General features: G+C 62.9%; 1 protein-coding gene across 3 annotated transcripts; it reads left to right on the top strand.

Annotated features, from left to right (window-relative positions):
• Positions 1 to 822: 822 nt before the first annotated feature.
• On the top strand, positions 823 to 15,034 carry CTSH (cathepsin H). Of its 3 annotated transcripts, none has more exons than XM_043554600.1 (12): positions 823 to 992; positions 4,008 to 4,039; positions 4,620 to 4,725; positions 5,666 to 5,736; positions 6,243 to 6,347; positions 7,813 to 7,899; positions 8,558 to 8,613; positions 9,263 to 9,344; positions 10,075 to 10,143; positions 11,022 to 11,128; positions 12,562 to 12,687; positions 13,419 to 13,783. In XM_043554600.1, the coding sequence occupies exons 1-12, from the start codon at positions 902 to 904 to the stop codon at positions 13,492 to 13,494; spliced, it is 1,008 nt and encodes a 335-aa protein (XP_043410535.1). In that variant the 5' UTR covers positions 823 to 901; the 3' UTR covers positions 13,495 to 13,783. The 3 variants fall into 3 exon arrangements, with proteins under 3 accessions (XP_043410535.1, XP_043410537.1, XP_043410536.1); XM_043554601.1 differs by lacking the exon at positions 13,419 to 13,783 and adding an exon at positions 14,776 to 15,034 and having other exon boundaries at positions 839 to 992; XM_043554602.1 differs by lacking the exons at positions 10,075 to 10,143; positions 11,022 to 11,128; positions 12,562 to 12,687; positions 13,419 to 13,783 and adding an exon at positions 10,722 to 11,006 and having other exon boundaries at positions 835 to 992.
• Positions 15,035 to 16,354: the final 1,320 nt, after the last annotated feature.

The raw sequence follows: 16,354 nt of genomic DNA, 5'->3' as shown, positions 1-16,354 counted from the left end.
GAACGGCCCCACAGGCCCTGACCGCACCCCAAATTGCCTCTGGCTGCAAAAATGGAGAATGACAGACTGCAGTAGATCAAACCTGGGTTCAGATTCCCAACACACGCTTCCTGGGACAGTTACCACAAACTCTGGGGCCTCAGTTTCCCCATCCATAAAATGGGAGTGTGGGTGGGGGGTGAACAACCTGTGGCGAGTACAAAGGTGAAGAACATGGCCCCCCAACGTGGGCGGGGGCGGGGGGAGCCTCACAAAACAAGTCCTATTAGCAGCTTCAGGGCCATTTTCTGTATTCGGGAAATCTGCAGAAAGAAGGAAGACTATACATGACTTGTAAGTTCATTCCAACGTGGTTAATGAGGACCAGAGATGGGAGTTCAGGGGGCGGGGGCGGGCGGGGGAGATGGGGGGCTGCAGGGCAGGGGGCCAGGCAGGGAGATGAGGGGCTGCAGGGGGTGGGGGCCGGTGGGGGAGATGGGGCGTTGCGGGGGGTGGGGGCGGACGGTGGAGATAGGGGCATCCGGGGGTGGGCGCGGGCAGGGAGACGAGGTCACGCTGTGACTGCCCCGCAGCAACCCCTGCCCGCGAAGGCCTTCCTTGCACCGTAGGAGGAAGAGGCGGCAGAGCGCGCACCTCAGGTGCGGCTCCTCATCGGGCGCAGCGGGGTCCCGGAGCCCCGCCCCCGGTGCCCCGCCCCCGCCTGGAGCCCCGCCCCGCCGCCCCGCCCCATCCCCGGTGCCCCTCCCCCGTGGAGCCCCGCCCCCCGGTGCCCCCGCCCCCGCCTGGAGCCCCGCCTCGCCCCCGGAGCCCCGCCCCATCCCGGTGCCCCCGCCCCCGCCCCGGAGCCGCCTCCGCCGCGCTCCTGAGCCCTCGGAGCCAGTCCGCGGGTCAAGCCGCTACGATGTGGGCCGTGTTGTCGCTGCTCTGCGCGGGCGCGGGGCTCCTGGGACCCCCGGCCTGCGGCGCCGCCGACCTCTACGTGAGCTCCTTAGGTACGGGGAGGGGGCGCCGCGGGAGAGGGCCCAGGCCGGGCCGGCTCGGGCGGGGGTGGGGAGCACCTGGCTGGGGGCGGTGAGGCAGGGCCTCTCCCCGGCCCCAGGACCCGGGAGGGGTGAACTGCGTTAGGGGAGGGGGCCGGGAGGAGGGGGAGGCTGAGAGGGCGTCTTGCGTGACCAGAGGAGCGGGTGGGCTGGGCGTCCAAGGCCCCACTGGCCCAGGCGCCTGCAGGGCCTGGAGCCCCGGAGAAGCCGCTGCCTCCACGTCCCGCGGGGGGACGTAGAGGATTGGCTGTGCCCCTACGGGAATGAGCAGGGACTTTCCAGCCTTTCTGGCAACTTCCTGGGGATCTCCACAGTTGCCCTGAGAGTCCTGTAGAATGGGCTTTGCAGGAGCGACCTATTCTAGCCCTTGAAGCCTGAGGGCGCTGCTCCAAGCGCTTTGGTGGACGGTCAGGCCCCAGGGCTGCCCTTTAGGCCCGGGGCACTCTGTTCTTGCACCCCTTCTGCTGCTGCTGCGGCCCTGGGCACCTCCCCGGGCTGAGGGCTCTTCCCTGCGAGCCTGCCGCCCTCCCTGCTGCTGCCCTGCTCGCCCTGCACCCAGAGGATTGCCAAGGGACAGCCTTGGGACGGGACAGAGATCACGGAGGCTGAATCTTGTTGGCTCAGAATCTTGCCTCGTTCCTCTGTACACATTTGTGCTAGAAAGCCCCCCCGGTCTTGCAAACCTGGGTGGGGGCGAGGGGGCCAGCTGCAGGTCAGCCCCAGGCTGAGGAGAACCCAGTTCCCCCGGGGGCCAGGGCTGTGCTCTGCCCCGGCTGTGTGGCTGTGTGGACGGTCGCACAGGCACCCGTACTAACTCCAGAGCCGGGCCCTGCAAGCTCTTTCTGTAAGGGCCAGATGGGAAATATTTTAGGCTTTGTGGGTCACACCGTGTGTAGCGACTACTTAACTCTGCTGGTGAGGGTAACCGTAGACAGTGTGTACATGAGTGAGCGGGGCCGTGTTCCCATAAACCTTTATTTCTGGAGTCTGAAATTTGAACTCAGATGATTCTCAGGTCTTACAAAATGTTGTATATGTTTTTCAATCCTTCGAAAGTGTAAAACAAACATTTTCCAGCTTGCCATAGTTTGCTGACCCCTGCTCTTGCTGTCCCGTGCACAGTCTCCCAGACAGGGCAGATGTGAAGATGCCCCCTTCAAAAGTCACAGTAGGTTTGAAATGGGTCTGTCCGAGGTTGGGACTCTGGGCTCACCAGCAGGTCCTTCCGGCCCCAAGAGCATCTCTGGCTTTTTCTCCCACTGACCTCCAGCGAATGAGGAATAGGCCAGGCTCGTCACACCTGCTTGCTGATTTTGAAATCGCCCAGAGGCAAAGAGGCCAGTCAGTTGTCCTAAACTCCGTCTGGCCTCAAACCCTGGTCCTGAGTTGAGGTCTGTCTTCTTCTGAAACCACCTGCTGCACAGGGCCCTAAAACCAGGACTGGGAACCCTCTGAAACCTTTCACCGGATTGTACTGGAGAAACGGGCGTTTCTTTCCCAGGGAAAGTGGCAACAGCTTGGTTTCTGAATAGGCGTGTGACCCACACAGGAAGCCAGGATGCTGAGAAGCAGTGCTCTTCAACCGGGGGAATTTCAAGGTGGGGGTGAGGGGAGGGATGGCAGTCCCTGGAGGAACACAGAGAAATTCCCAGTGACTGGGGCACAGATAAGGGGTCAGCGTCCAGCCCCTTTACTTCCAAACATCCTTTTTGCTAACACTGATCTTCCGGGAGAGAGCACCTCTCACTTGCCCTAAGTCTGGGCCTTGTGGTCATAAACACCTCGGAGGCAGCAAAGACAGATGGTAACAAATCCTTCTTCAAGGCTGTTGCTGGTTCTTCAAGGAAACAGAGGTGGAAGAGAGGGCCTCACAGAGGTATCAGCTGACGGGGTTGTAGAGCATCATGTGATTAGGAACAGAGGAATTGAGAGCCTTTGCTCTAAAAATTGCCTTCCATTCCCAGAAGCAATCGGCAGTTAAGATCTGCTTACTTAGCAGGATTTCTTAGTCCTTTGATTTATTCCTAGAATTAATGCTGACCCGTTCGAAAACATAGGAAATATTCACTCATGAATCTATAAATCCACGAGCGGGTGTTGTTAGTAAAGTCCTGTTTATCTCATGAGGGGGTGCACTTCTGATACAAGTTTGTTTTTCGTGTTTAACGATTATTTTTCATAGCGTATATTTGGAATACTTTTTAAATCTTTTTTAATGTTTATTTTTGAGAGAGAGGGAGAGAGTGCAAGCAGGGGAGGGTCAGAGAGAGAGGGAGACACAGAATCCGAAGCAGGCTCCAGGCTCTGAGCTGTCGGCCCAGAGCCCGACGCGGGGCTTGAACTCCCGGACCGCGAGATCGTGACCTGGCTGAAGTCGGACGCTCAACCGACTGCGCCACCCAGGCGCCCCATTAAAATGCCAGTATTTACAATAAGCTGGAATGCGTCCTTCGCAGCCACTGAAATATAACGCGAAATTGCAGACAACACAAAACCCCGCGTACGGGCACTGCGGGGCAGCGTTTGTGACTCGCGTTTTACCGGAGGGTGGTCACATGGCAGGGGCAGAGCGGGGTGGCGGTGACGGAGACCACGGGACCCTGCAGAGACCGAGCTATCTGTTATCTGTCCCTTGAAGAAGAAATCTGTTGGCCCTTGGGGTCCACATAAACACAGATGCGCAGCCGGCACCCACATGGGGTAAAAGAGTACCGGGGGGCCCCGTCTGTCGTCTGGGCGCCGCCCCGAGGACACCCACCGGCCGTTTCCGCTCCCGCAGCCGCAGCAGCGGTGAGAGTTTGAGGGCTTTTTGGCATTCTGTGCGACACAACACCATTTTCGGTGCTTTGAATGTAGCCTAGTTTCCTGAGATGCAAATCAGTTCTAAAGTGCCCTGCCTGGCTGCGGGCCAGCATCATGGCCAGGAACCCGGGGCCTAATCTGTTTTCTTTTTTTTCCTTTCTACAGAGAAAGTTCACTTTAAGTCATGGATGGTCCAGGTCAGTGCCCAACTTCTTTCCGCCGCTCTTCCCCTCTCTGTTGCCTGCTCTCACGCCCTGCTGTGCCCGATTTGAGGCGACGGGGAGGGATTTTCCAGCCCCCTGCCCCTGGGGCCTTCCGGACAGGAGCTGGCCAAAGCGGGAAAGATTCAGCGACGCGAGCGCGTTCACCTCCAAGGTGTGTGTTCCGTCCCAATCGCCGTGCGACGCCTGCCGGCCGCGGGGCAGTCTGGGGGACACGAGTGCAGGTGCTTCCGAGAGACGGTGGTGTCTGACAGGCACCTGACCCGGCAGCGGCCGTGCGTCCGCGGAGGACCTGCACGTGGCCCGTCTCTCCCGGGGCCTCCGGGACTCAGCCCCTCGCCGTCGCTCCGGCCACAGGTCCCCGGAGGCAGGGCCGCGCTTGGCCACCTCCTGACTTCCTCAGCAGACGCCTCAGCGGCGCCCGCCCACTAGCACGGCTCCCTCGAGGGTCGAGGCGGAAAGGACAGCTCCAGCCCTCCTCTTAGGAAACGAACCGCCTCCTTCTGGCGAGCCGCCGCTCGTCTCCGTGACTTACGCCCGATGTGTTTTGTTCCAGCACCAAAAGAGATACAGCTCAGAGGAGTACCAGCGCAGGCTGCAGACCTTTGTCGGCAACTGGAGGAGGATAAGCACCCACAACGCCGGGAACCACACCTTTAAAAGTACCGCGGGGCCGCGTCTCAGGGCCGGACACACGCGCGCTAGGGGCGCCCGAGGGTGGAAGGCGCGCCGGGAGTTAGCGTGCGGGCACGTCCCGAGCCCGGCTCTGCAGCTGTGCTTAGCGGACCCCGGATTCCGGCTCTGCTGGGCTCCGAGAGTCTCTGTGATGCAGGACGGTACCGGCCCCCCCCCCCCCCACGGGTCGTGAGGTCTACAGGAGACCGTGTAGGAGCCCTGCCCTCTCCTGCCCGCTCCTGCCCGCCGAGGGTCCGTCCCGATGCTGAGCCCGGCCCTTGGAGTGCTGGCCAGCAGCCCCCCCTCGGCGCTCTGCACTCAGGAGCAGCCTCTAGGGACGTCCGCCTTCCCTCCGGGGTGGCGTCGCGAGAAGTCACTAGAAGCGCGTGCACACGGTGTATCCAGGGCCTCAGAAACCACGGCAGGGCCAGCTGACCGTAGTGTGGGCAGCAGGCGTAATACGGGAAAGCCGTGCGTGGCTCTCGTTTCTGCCCACACTGGCCGTGCTGTCCTGGGGGAGCTCGTCGACGCCTCTGATGCTTCACTGGGCTGTGGGGGGAGATGGGAGTGCTCCCCGCCCCGTGCGGCGGTGACGGCCGGTGGAAGGCTCTTCACCCGGACGGCCATCGGGCTCTCCGGCCGGGTGTCAGGCGCCGGGTGCCCAGGCCCCCCCCCCCACGCTAACCGCACCCACATCCCTGCCACGCAGCCCACGCGCGCACAGCTGAGACGCTCCCCGGGCGGTTCGGAGGCACAGGCACGCCTGACCTTGGCGTGTTAGGTCACGTCACGTTCAGAACACGTGAGGGCACCGGCTGCTGCAGACTTGGGACGCAGGTTAACGTGGGTCTCTTTGTTTTTTCTGTTTCTTAGAGGCTTAGGAGCCCCTCTTTCTTTGGGTTTTTTGTTTTTCCTTCTCCTTTTCAGTGGGACTGAACCAGTTTTCGGACATGAGCTTTGCCGAAATAAAACACAAGTATCTTTGGTCGGAGCCTCAGGTAGGTGTTGTGTGTTGTCACCAGATGGGACTGCTTCCATTCAGACCTTTGCCCTCCTTTCTCAGCAGAGCCCACCCCACCCCCTCACCGGGGTTCTTGGGGAGTCAGAGAGGCCGCTCGGAGCAGTTCCTCCGTCCACACCTGTGGCCTCAGCCTCGTGGACCCCAGACTTAGGGTTGCCCCAGAAAATACAGATGCGCAGTTAAAACTCAGTTTCATGCAAACAGCTTGTAACTTTTTGGTGTAAATATGGCGTAAACGTGCACAGGGAGTACTTAGGCTGAATAACAGACTTATTCACCGTTCACGTCAGGTTCAAATTTAACTGCAGGAACTGCATTTTTATTTGCCGAACCTGGTTCTCCGGCCGGGGCTCTGAAAGGCACGCGTCTGTTAGCGTTTGGACCCAGTCGCTGGGGGCGGGATGGTTCTTTCTCCTTCTCTGTCGGTGATTCTGTTTTAACTGCACGCTTTTTCCCTGAAAACACTGTGTTTGGCTGTTGCAGAACTGCTCAGCCACCAGAGGTAACTACCTGCGGGGCACTGGTCCCTACCCACCGTTTGTGGACTGGCGCACAAAGGGGAAGTATGTCTCGCCAGTGAAAAATCAGGTATGCGCGGCACCCCCCCCTTCCCCTCCAAATCGCCACATTTGCAGACAGTATTCCCAGAAGAACCCAGAGCATGGCAGGTGTCCCCAGATCTGTGTCTGTCCCCTGTCCCCCCGCCTCTGGGAGGCTGTGAGGTGATGCTGGGGGCTGCTCTGGAGGGAGACAAAATCCCTCCTTGTTAGACTGAAGCTCGGCTGTGCCCCGCACGCCCAGGGTTCCCCATGCGTCCCAGGTCTCCTACAAAGTCCCTCTGAACATCGTATTCTCTGCGCCCTTCGGAGATGGGACCCCAGGACCCCGTTCCTGCCACCCCGTGTCGTTTCTTCCCACCCTCCATCCGCCCAGCGAGGCCCGGCCAGCCTCTCCCGCTGGGTGGCTGCAGGCGGTCAGCTCGCGGCGTGGAGCCCGCCCACCAGGCACACTCCGGCCGGCCGCCGCCTGCAGTGCCCTGGCCTCCTGCCCTCACAAAGCTGTGAGGCAGCCGGCCGTGTTCCGGGGAGTCTGCCCCTGCCCCCTGCTGTCCCCTCTGCCCACGATGTCCCTCCCCCAGAAGTCACAGTGCAGCGGCCTTCGGTGGCCTTCTCCAGAACGACACCATCCCCTCCCCTCCAGAGAGTATGGGGGGAAGTCCCCACCCCCCGAGGAACACTGGCCTTCCGTTGAGACTCTTGCTGAGAAACATTTTCTCCTTGTCCGTGACAAGGTCTTCTTGACCGGACGGGGTCCTCCCCGAACGGAGGGAGGAAGAGGCCAGCAGGAAGGCCCTCTGCGGGACGGCCAGGCCGGAGGACTGACCCCTGGGCAGTGAGGGGTGATGAGAGGGGCGCTCAGGGGCCGACCAGTCAGGGAGGAAGAGGCATGAGGCCCGAGCCACAGGACCCCGTCTGCGCCTCGCACAGCCCCGCGAGGCAGGTGCGCCGGCCCCGTCTTACGGTTGACGGGACCGAGGTGACCCCCGGCTGGCACAGCGGTGACACACAGGCAGCCAAGCTGTGGCGCCTGACCCGCATGGCGCCCCGAGGCGGGCCGTGACTGGCAGGTGGGCGAGGTGGGGTGGGACCGTCTGGGCCCCGGTGCAGGTCAGGGCCGACACAGGGTTTGGGGAGTTGTTAGTTTGCTCGTGAGGCCAGTGGGTGGAGTGAGGTTGGAGGTGGAGAGGTGACAGAGAAGGTTCTGGAAACAAGACTTGGGCGAGTCCTGCTGAGAAACCATGGGGAGTGGAGGAGGAGCATAAGATTCAGAAGGAGGAGGAAATCCAGAGACGGTGGCTCCGGCCCTAGCGGGGCCGTGGGGCCTGGTCAGCGAGGGGCCGGGGCTAGGAGGCACCCGTGGCTGGCAGCCGCTCCTGCTCCTCTGCAGGCCTCGGGCACCCCACCTGTAACAGGAGGGACCCCGCAAGGGCCCGAGGGCACGGGAGCCTGCCTCCTGGGGTCCCTGTGACTGACCCCCGCCCCGGCCTCTCTAGGGCGGCTGTGGCAGTTGCTGGACCTTCTCCACCACGGGGGCCCTGGAGTCCGCCATCGCCATCAAAACCGGGAAACTGCTGTCTTTGGTAAGCAGCCCGCCCCTGGGGCCACTCACGGAGGTCGTGGCTTGGCCCCAGGGCCTGGCAGGAGGGCCAGGTGGGCCTTCAGGCTCCTTCGGGGCTCGGTGGCGATGTTGCCCCAGCTGGCACCGGGCCCCCAGCCTTGTGGACGTTCGGCCTGGGAGTCTCCACGGACATTTTGCCGGAAAGGAATGAGGTTTCCCCAGGACACAGCCAAGGGCCCGTTCCGGGTGGTGCCCAGGTGGCGCTGGTCTTGGCGGCCTGAGGGGACTTCAGAAAGCAGCGCCTGCGGGGTGGGGCACGTCTGGGAGCCATGCTCTTCCGACTGCCGCGGCTGTCAACAGGAGGGAAGAGCAGGGCCTGTGTGTGTGACTGCTGACCCCGTGACCCCAGGGCAAGCGGGGCGAGGGGCAGGGCCTGGAGGGCAGAGCGGGGTCTCCAGTGAGGCCTGCCACCGTGGGCACACGAGCCTCGCCGTGCACACCTACGGGCAGCACCCAGCGGCCACCCGCCCTCGCCCGCCGGCCTTGGCGTGCCCCCGCACACCTGCTGTCCCCACCCTGGGTGCTTGTAACCGGCCTTGACACAGTGCCGATGAGGCCACAGGGGTGTGCGCCAGCCCTCGCTCACCGCGCTCGCTCACCGCGCTCGCCCCTTCCTGCAGGCGGAACAGCAGCTGGTCGACTGTGCCCAGAACTTCAACAATCATGGCTGCCAAGGGTGCGTCCCTGCCCGGGGGGCCCAGAGCCCGCCTCGTTTCCCACGACCGCTTCTGTTGGGTCAGCGGTGGGAGGAGATCGTCCCGGCTTCATGGAGGGGACGGTCATATGCCCAAGGTCCCTTAGCCGGAATTCGGCAGAGCTGGGATCCGAGCCCAGGCCTGTCTGGTTCCACCATCCGCCCTCTTTCCATGGCTGTGGCTGAGGGGTCCCTGGGAGGTTGTTCAGCGTCTTTGAGCCCCAAGAAATAACGGTATGGGCCACACGGGGTTCACGGGAGGAGCTGGGCAGTCATGTTTGCAAAGCGCCTTGCGCTTGGGGGCCCAGCGGGCACGGCGGCGGCCAGAGCAGGCCGTGGGCAGGTCCCTTCTGCCGTCCGGTGGGACTGCTTGCTCTTCCTGGCAGAAGGGCCTGGGCCCGGGGTCCCTGAGACCCCCAAGGGCTCTCTGTGCCCCTGACACATGTTTGACCGTCCTCGGACTCCGGGTGTCTGTCCCGGGGCCAGGGAGCTGGGGCGGCCCTGCCAGCCCCTCCCGCGCCCAGAGAGCTCCCCTGCGGCTGGGCCCTGCCCCGGTCGAGGTCCAGCGCCTGCAGGGGCCGCCGGGGGCGGGGCCGGCTCAGGCAGACACCTCCGCTCGTGCTTCTCACAGGGGCCTCCCCAGCCAGGCGTTCGAGTACATCCGGTACAACAAAGGCATCATGGGTGAAGACACCTACCCCTACAAGGGCCAGGTAACCCTGGGTGGCACGGCCTCGTGGCCTGGGCTGCGCGCCGCCGACCCCTCAGCCTCGGGGAGCGCCTCCTCCTCCCCTCCAGGCTGCAGCACTGCCCTCCCGCCGCTCCGGGTCCCCCCCCACCCGGCGCCAGCCTCGGCTGCTCCCCCCGTCTGCCGTGGGTACCAGAGCACGCCCTCCAGCACCCGCACCCTCTTTGCCCAAGGCCTGCTGAACACGCCACGGGTCACCGGGCCACGTCCTCCCCGCCCACAGCCCTGTCCTTCCCCCAGACCTGTGGCTCCGCCTGCCACCGGTGTCCCCTCACCGGTGAGCGGCACCAACCCCCTGAAAACCTGCCGGCCACCGGTGGGCTGTCTGGGGACCGTCCCCACCCTAGACCCTCACTCGAGTCCGCCTTCCGGCCGTCGGAGGTCACACAGCTGCTCCTTCGGTCCACCCGCTGAGTCGTCCCTCCCTTCCCCGGCCGGGCAGGCTCTCGCTCACCTCCGTCCCGCCGAGTGCCCGTGAGCCCACCTCTGCCGAAGCCAGCGCCGGGCCGTCCCGCCCCTGTGAGCTCCTTGAGAACAAGGATGCCTCTGACTCCCTTTTAAGTGACCCCATCACCCGGCCCCGGCGCACGGGGCGTTGGCTCCGCAGACGTCATCAGCCGGCTCGGGGGAGGCCTGAAGTCCCAGCCTGGGGTCGAGCCTCCCTCACCCGTGTTCCACACCGTTTGCCTGAACAGGACGGGGACTGCAAATTCCAGCCCAGCAAGGCCATTGCCTTCGTGAAGGACGTAGCCAACATCACAATCGTGAGTACCGGATCCTTCCCTCTGACGGGGACTGTGTTATCACGAGGGGGCCGGGGCGCAGCACGTAGCCTCCTCTCCTAGCACTTTGCCTAGAAGGTCTTATCATTGTGCCCAGTCACCGTGGTGGGAGGGAGGCAGGAGGGGCAGAGCGTGGGACTAGCATCAGGCGCGGGGGCTCTGACCTGGGTCTGTGCAGGGCTCCAGCCTTGTCTCCATGTCCTCCTCCGTAAGTTGCAGGCAGCGACTCGCGTCCCGCAACACGGGGTGTGCGTGTGTGAGTGCCATCAGCGTGTGCATGAGAGAGTGAATGCAGATTCACCGAGTATGAATGTGCATCAGTCAGGATAAGCCAGGTTATGCTGCCGTAACAAACAACCCCACAACGTGAAGTGCCCGCGGCTGGCTTCACGCCAGGACACAGGCAGAGGGAGAGGTGGTTGATTTTGCTGGCTTTGTGAGGGCAGGGATCCCGTGGGCAGGGGAGGGGGAGTCATGGAGGGACTGTCGGGGGACCGCAGTGACAGAACGAGCCGGCCCGCCTGCACCCATGGCCCCCACCCTGAGGGTTTCCTTATTAGGAAGAGAGATCGCCAGCAGACCGGCCCAGCGAAGGGAAGGAGGGTCACAGGGGAGCCGAGGTTTCAGGAGAGCGGCCCGTAAGCCAAATAAAAAAGGGCAGGAACCGGGCCATTCAGGCAAAACCCCCACCGTCTGCTGGGTGGAGGGTGCAGCCTCCACCCCTTAGTGGCTTTTTGGCCCAACGCAGTCTTCTCTTCCTTCCTCGTGTACCCACCCAGCCCCCAGCCTCCGTCCCTACCCTGGGACGAAGGAGCACGTTTTGAACGGGGTCAGAGGTGACAGAGACTGTGTGTCCACAGAATGACGAGGAGGCGATGGTGGAGGCGGTGGCCCTGTACAACCCCGTGAGCTTTGCCTTCGAGGTCACCGACGACTTCATGATGTACAGAAAGGGCGTCTACTCCAGGTGAGCAGGCCCGCAGCCACAGGCCCGGGGCCGGGCGGGCGTCCCCCACTCCTGGCCAGGCCGTTGCTCGAGGGCGCCGCGGGCTTGGCGTTTCCCACGGCCCACTCGGGCCCCGCGGCTCCGGGCGTGGAGTCTGGCGTGGCGAGGAGCGGGGAGAAGGACAGACTGGGCCGCTCGCTGACAGTGCTTCCTCTGTGTCGGTGGAAGAATCGCCCGTGGCCGAAAACACCCGCGTTCAGGGTGGGAAGCTGTGAGAGAGGGAGGAGAAAGCGGCCGCCCTCGGGACCCCGCGCCGGGAGTCTCCCGACACCGCTCTTCAGAAAACCGAGCGTTTCTGGGACGGGGCTCACCTCACCCTTGCCTCTGGCCACCCGCCTGTCCCACGTCATGAGCAGGCCCACGGGACCCACGGCCGTCCGGCCAGCTGAAGCGGGTGCCCTGTGGGGACCTCAGATCCGACACGCCTCCTCCCCACCCTCATAACGCTGCCCAGAAATGTGCTCTGACCCACGTGTCCTTGTGCCCCACCGGTGGGCCGCCCTCCGCTCAGAGCCAGAGTCCGCCTTGTGGAGCGCTCTCCAGCCACGCCAGCCTCTGCCTCCTCAGTGTCCCCGTCCACAGTCCAGGGTCGGCTGGACTGGGGGACCCCGGTGATCTGGCCCTTCTTTCTCTGAGCTCATCTGCCGTGTGGTCCCCATTCGGCCCTCGCGCCCCACCCCAGCCACACTGAGGGTTTGTGGTTTCAGGCCTGCCTTTCTCGGGCTCCTCAGCCCCGGGTCGCCATCCGGCAGGGGCCTCCTGCCGAGCGAAGCTTCCCTGGGACGGGAGCAGAGCTGCGGGCCCTGCAGGTGCACCGCCACCTGCCCCGGCCTGTCCCAGAGCAGGAACCCAGTCAGGCGTCAGCCCAGTGACGAGTCAGCACCGCCTCTTGTCCTCTTGAGTTTCTTAGGATTTCCTTGTGGAAACTGGTTCCCCGTTGTCCACGGAAAACCTGTGCGTTTGCCCCAAGTACAGGTAGTCTTAAAAATGAATTCAGTGGCAACATAGCAACACCCCAGATACTGCTGCGTGCACGGGTGTGGGAGGTGCACAGGTGCGCAGTGCGGGAGGGGGGCGGGTGCGCAGGTGCGCGGGTGCAGCAGAAACGGCAGGTGCAGCTGGAGGGTGGTCTCTTCTTGCTGTGAATTAGGCGTCAGAGAGCGTCCGGGCTTGCAGCTGGGCCAGCGCCCCTCGTGAGCTCCTTTGTGTGAAGGGAACCGAGAGGACCGGAGGGACTACGTGTCTCGCGCCGTGAGCGGAGTTCGGTCTCCTTACGTGGCTCCGGTGCCCGCACTGAGGAACACTGCTTTGGAGCCTCCGAGGACCACCGTGGGACGGGGGTGATGCTTTCGTCCTTCCCGTGTGTTCCAACCTTTTTTATTTTCGTTCTCCAGCACTTCCTGTCATAAAACTCCAGATAAAGTAAACCACGCGGTACTGGCTGTTGGGTATGGAGAAAAAGATGGGATTCCCTACTGGATCGTGAAAAACTCTTGGGGTCCCCAGTGGGGGATGAAAGGGTAAGCAGCTGGGAAGGGCGTGATTGCTCGGGTCTGGGGGCCCTGGAGGGGTCGCCGCCCCGTCGAGTGTGTGGCTTCTGAGCAGGGGCCAGTTGGCCGAGACCCCGTGCAGGCCCCCGGGGAGGGGCCCGAGACTGTGACCCACGCACCCCAGAGACGTCCCTGGCAGCCCCCGCCTGCCCTGAGCCCCAGATCTTAACAGTCGTGTGTCAGGAACGGGAACATTGTCTCAGGGGGATCTGTGGCCGGAACCAGAACCAGCATAGAGCCCTGCTGGGAGGGAACCGGGCTGGGAGGGCAGGTTACCAAGGCAACGAGCTTATTCCCTGACCGTTAACAGCCAGGGGCTGGCACGAGGTGCCCTGGGTGCATGCCCTGAGGGGACTCTGTCCTGTCCCCCACCAGAGTCTGCGTCCTAGGGCAGGGTGGGGCGGGGACAGAGACCATACATAACTATGTGAGGGCCTAGGTCAGGGCTGAGAAGGAGCCCCGGAACATTCTGGGGAAGGTGGGGTGTGGACCCAATATGTCAGCCGAAGAGAGACAAGGAAAAGGTCTTCGCAAAGTCAGGTCAGGTTTTCTGACCATGAAGTAAGCCCAGCGCTCCTGCTTTATGAGTAAATTCAGACGCCCTCACCCCCGGAGCCAGATCTTGGTGAGCGGTAAAACCTTCCAGAAAGGTCTGTGGTGAGGAAGCTCCAGCCAGGCCCCCGCCCACCCTGTCTGCCCAGGTACTTCCTCATCGAGCGCGGAAAGAACATGTGTGGGCTGGCGGCCTGTGCCTCCTACCCTATCCCGCTGGTGTGAGCCTGGACGGACGGACAGACGGACTGACGGAGGGAGTCCTGCCCTGGGCGAGGTGGCAGGGACACCGCCTGGCGCCTGGCCCCCGGGCCCGGCCTGCAGGCCTGAGGAGGAGGAGTCCCACCCGTGTCCTCTGACGCAAAGGTGGCCGCCAGCCCTGTGCCTGTAACGGACTCCAACCCACGCGGCCGCGAACAGTCTTTATCTCCCACAGGGCCGCTTCTCACGTGTGGAGAGCGCCCGTGACGGTCTTCCCTGCGGTCTTTGTTCAATAAACACTTGGCGAAGCCTCCCCGTGCGGGCTTGTGCTGTGTGCTGGGGCCACACACGGCGTGGCCCCGGTCTGTCCTCCAGGCACACGTCCCCCCAGAGGGAGGCCCCGAGGGGCTGCCTGGCCGGGAGGACGGTGAGGGCACTGGTGTCACCGTCACAGGCTGGCTTTGAGGCAGGTTGTCCCCGGCGGGGAGGTGCGAAAACGTGCCGGGCTTGGCAGAGTCGGCACTCGGATGCCCGGCGCTGGCCCGGAAGCCTGCCTGTCTCTCTCAGTGGCCTCTCTCTCAGTGGCCTCCCTCCCCAGCCACTGGCCTCCCCCCAGGACTGTCCCACCTCCCCACCCCCAGCCCTGCCCCTCAACCTGCCTGACCCTCCTGCCAGCCCCACACCACCCCTTCCCCATTGAGAGCTCCTGGTCTCCGTTCAGAAGGCGGCCACGGACTCACTGCTGTGGCCCTTGGCCTCAGGGAGCCGGGTCCACGGGAGGAGCTGGGGCTCTGCTCTCTGTCCTGCGGTTTATGGTTTCCTTACCGTGAAGCCTTTCGCGTCATTTGGGCCTCCTGGAGAGCTAAAGGCTTGAGGATATTTTGGGGGGAAGTGGGAGGGGGGTTGACAACAAGGCTTATTTAGAAGATACCAGTATGGGGGCACCTGGGTGGCTCAGTGGGTTAAGCATCCGACGTCGGCTCAGGTCATGAGGTCAGGGTTTGTGGGTTCGAGCCCCGCGTCCGGCTCCGTGCTGACGGCTCGGAGCCTGGAGCCCGCTTCGGATTCCGTGTCTCCCTCTCTCCCTCTCAAAAATAAAGATTAAAAAAAAGTAACAGAAGTTCTAGATACAAGAAAGTGACAAAATTATTAGAAGCAAAAGTAGGGCTTGGGTAAACTGAGCAGTAACCACCTTCTCCATCAACATAAATGAGCGAACTCTTGCCCAAAATAAAAACACGGATTTGGTACGTTTCCAACTAAACTTTCCATAAAACTGCTTGACACTTTTCTATTCACCTGAAGGGAAACAAGGCCGAGACGTGCTAAGATTTTATGAATGAGTGAAGGGAATGCACGTCAACACTGGAAGGTGCACCAGCCAAGAACAAACAGATGTGCCACCCAGAGTGTCCAGAAGGAGAATTCGGTCCGTGAGTAGCACATGGACACGTTAATTTTTACTACTCGATAAAAGGTGCCAGATTGGACACCTAGTCGGAAAAACAATTTAACCTAAATCTTCACCCAGAACGTAGTCTTAATAAACCTTTTTTTAAACGTTTATTTTTGAGACGGAGCACAGGCAGGGGAGGGGCAGAGAGAGGGAGAGAGAATCCCACGCAGGCTCCACGCTGTCAGCGCAGAGCCCGATGCGGGGCTCAAACGCACAAACCGCGAGATCACGACCTGAGCTGAAATCAAGAGTCGGACGCTTAACCCACTGAGCCCGCCAGGCGCCCCTGCGTGGTACAGTTTGAAAGTGGGAATTTTATGGTATGTGAGTTGTACCTAAAAAAAAACAAAAAAAGTCCAGGGTGAGCCCCTTGCGGGTTCGTGCGGGACGCCACCGGGCTGTGTGCCCAGGAGACGGGGCCCCACAGGCGGAGGCCGTTGGAGCTGAGCTCTGAGGGACGAGTGAGCCTCGCTAAAGGACAGTTAAGGGAGAGGCGTGTTGGAAGGCGTGGGGGGCGCCGCGACGTCCGCAGAGGAAGCTGAGGCAGGGGGCCCGTGGTCCAGCGGGTGGTCGCGGGAGAGGAACCAGGGTGATGCGCCCACTCTGCCCGCCGGGCGCCGTGGGAAGGGCCGCACCCGCCAGCCCAGGAACGTCCCCTTCAGGCCAAGCGCCACCTGCACCAGCGCTCGGGCTCCTGGGCGAGGACACCCCTCCCTCCAGGGGGGGGGGGGGCCCTCCTCTGGGTCCAGGCGCCTCCGGAGAGCAGCATCCACACACGCAAGCCACCCTTCTGGGGACAGGCATGAAGCCCTTCGGCAGCCCCCAAACCTGAAAACGTCAAGCCTCTCCCCTACTCAGATGCGGTGTGCGTGGGCAGGAAAGGGCAGGCTCCTGTTCTGTGAAGTGTCACAAATGTGCGTGTGCACAGTACAAGCAGCTTTCTGCCTGCGACACCCAAGAACTCGGGCCGGACTTGCCCTGCCCCGCCCGGCACTCGGGCTCCTCTCGAGACTGGGGATGTTTAGTGCTGAAGTTGCGGCATTCCCCGGAGAACGGGCGGGCGGGTCTGGCTTGCCGAGCGTGTGATCGGGGAGACCCCGTCTGAGTCCCCATGCTTTGCGAGTGCCCCGAATTCCAGCCCGGCCTCTGTTTACCTGATGCCTCGGGCGGGAAGGGACGCCTACAGCTGTGTGCCTCGCCGGACGGAGCTGTGTCACACTCGTGGCCCGACGCTCACAGCCGCCCCACGAGGGCGGCAGGTGAGGCCGAGCTCCCAAGGCCTACGGGGCAGCAGAGTGTAAGTGCCCCCTCGAGTTTTGGCTGGAGGCCGCGTCTGTCGCAGGGACTGATGGAGCAGCTCAGGGCCAGAGGGCCAGGGGCCCCTGGGGAACGGCCACCGAGGGGGACCGGCAGGGAGGGAGTCCACTA

This window comes from Prionailurus bengalensis, chromosome B3, assembly GCF_016509475.1.
Source record: "Prionailurus bengalensis isolate Pbe53 chromosome B3, Fcat_Pben_1.1_paternal_pri, whole genome shotgun sequence".
Taxonomy (NCBI): domain Eukaryota; kingdom Metazoa; phylum Chordata; class Mammalia; order Carnivora; family Felidae; genus Prionailurus; species Prionailurus bengalensis.
The sequence above is the reverse complement of the archived record's forward strand: the minus strand, read 5'-3'. Positions and strand labels throughout refer to the sequence as shown.

Excerpts from the sequence above, each read along its gene's own strand:
- CTSH (XM_043554600.1), top strand. The coding sequence starts at position 902 with ATGTGGGCCGTGTTGTCGCTGCTCTGCGCGGGCGCGGGGCTCCTGGGA. Across the intron at positions 9,345-10,074 it reads CCTACCCCTACAAGGGCCAG|GACGGGGACTGCAAATTCCA; the intron begins GTAACCCTGGGT and ends TTGCCTGAACAG. Across the intron at positions 11,129-12,561 it reads AGAAAGGGCGTCTACTCCAG|CACTTCCTGTCATAAAACTC; the intron begins GTGAGCAGGCCC and ends TTCGTTCTCCAG.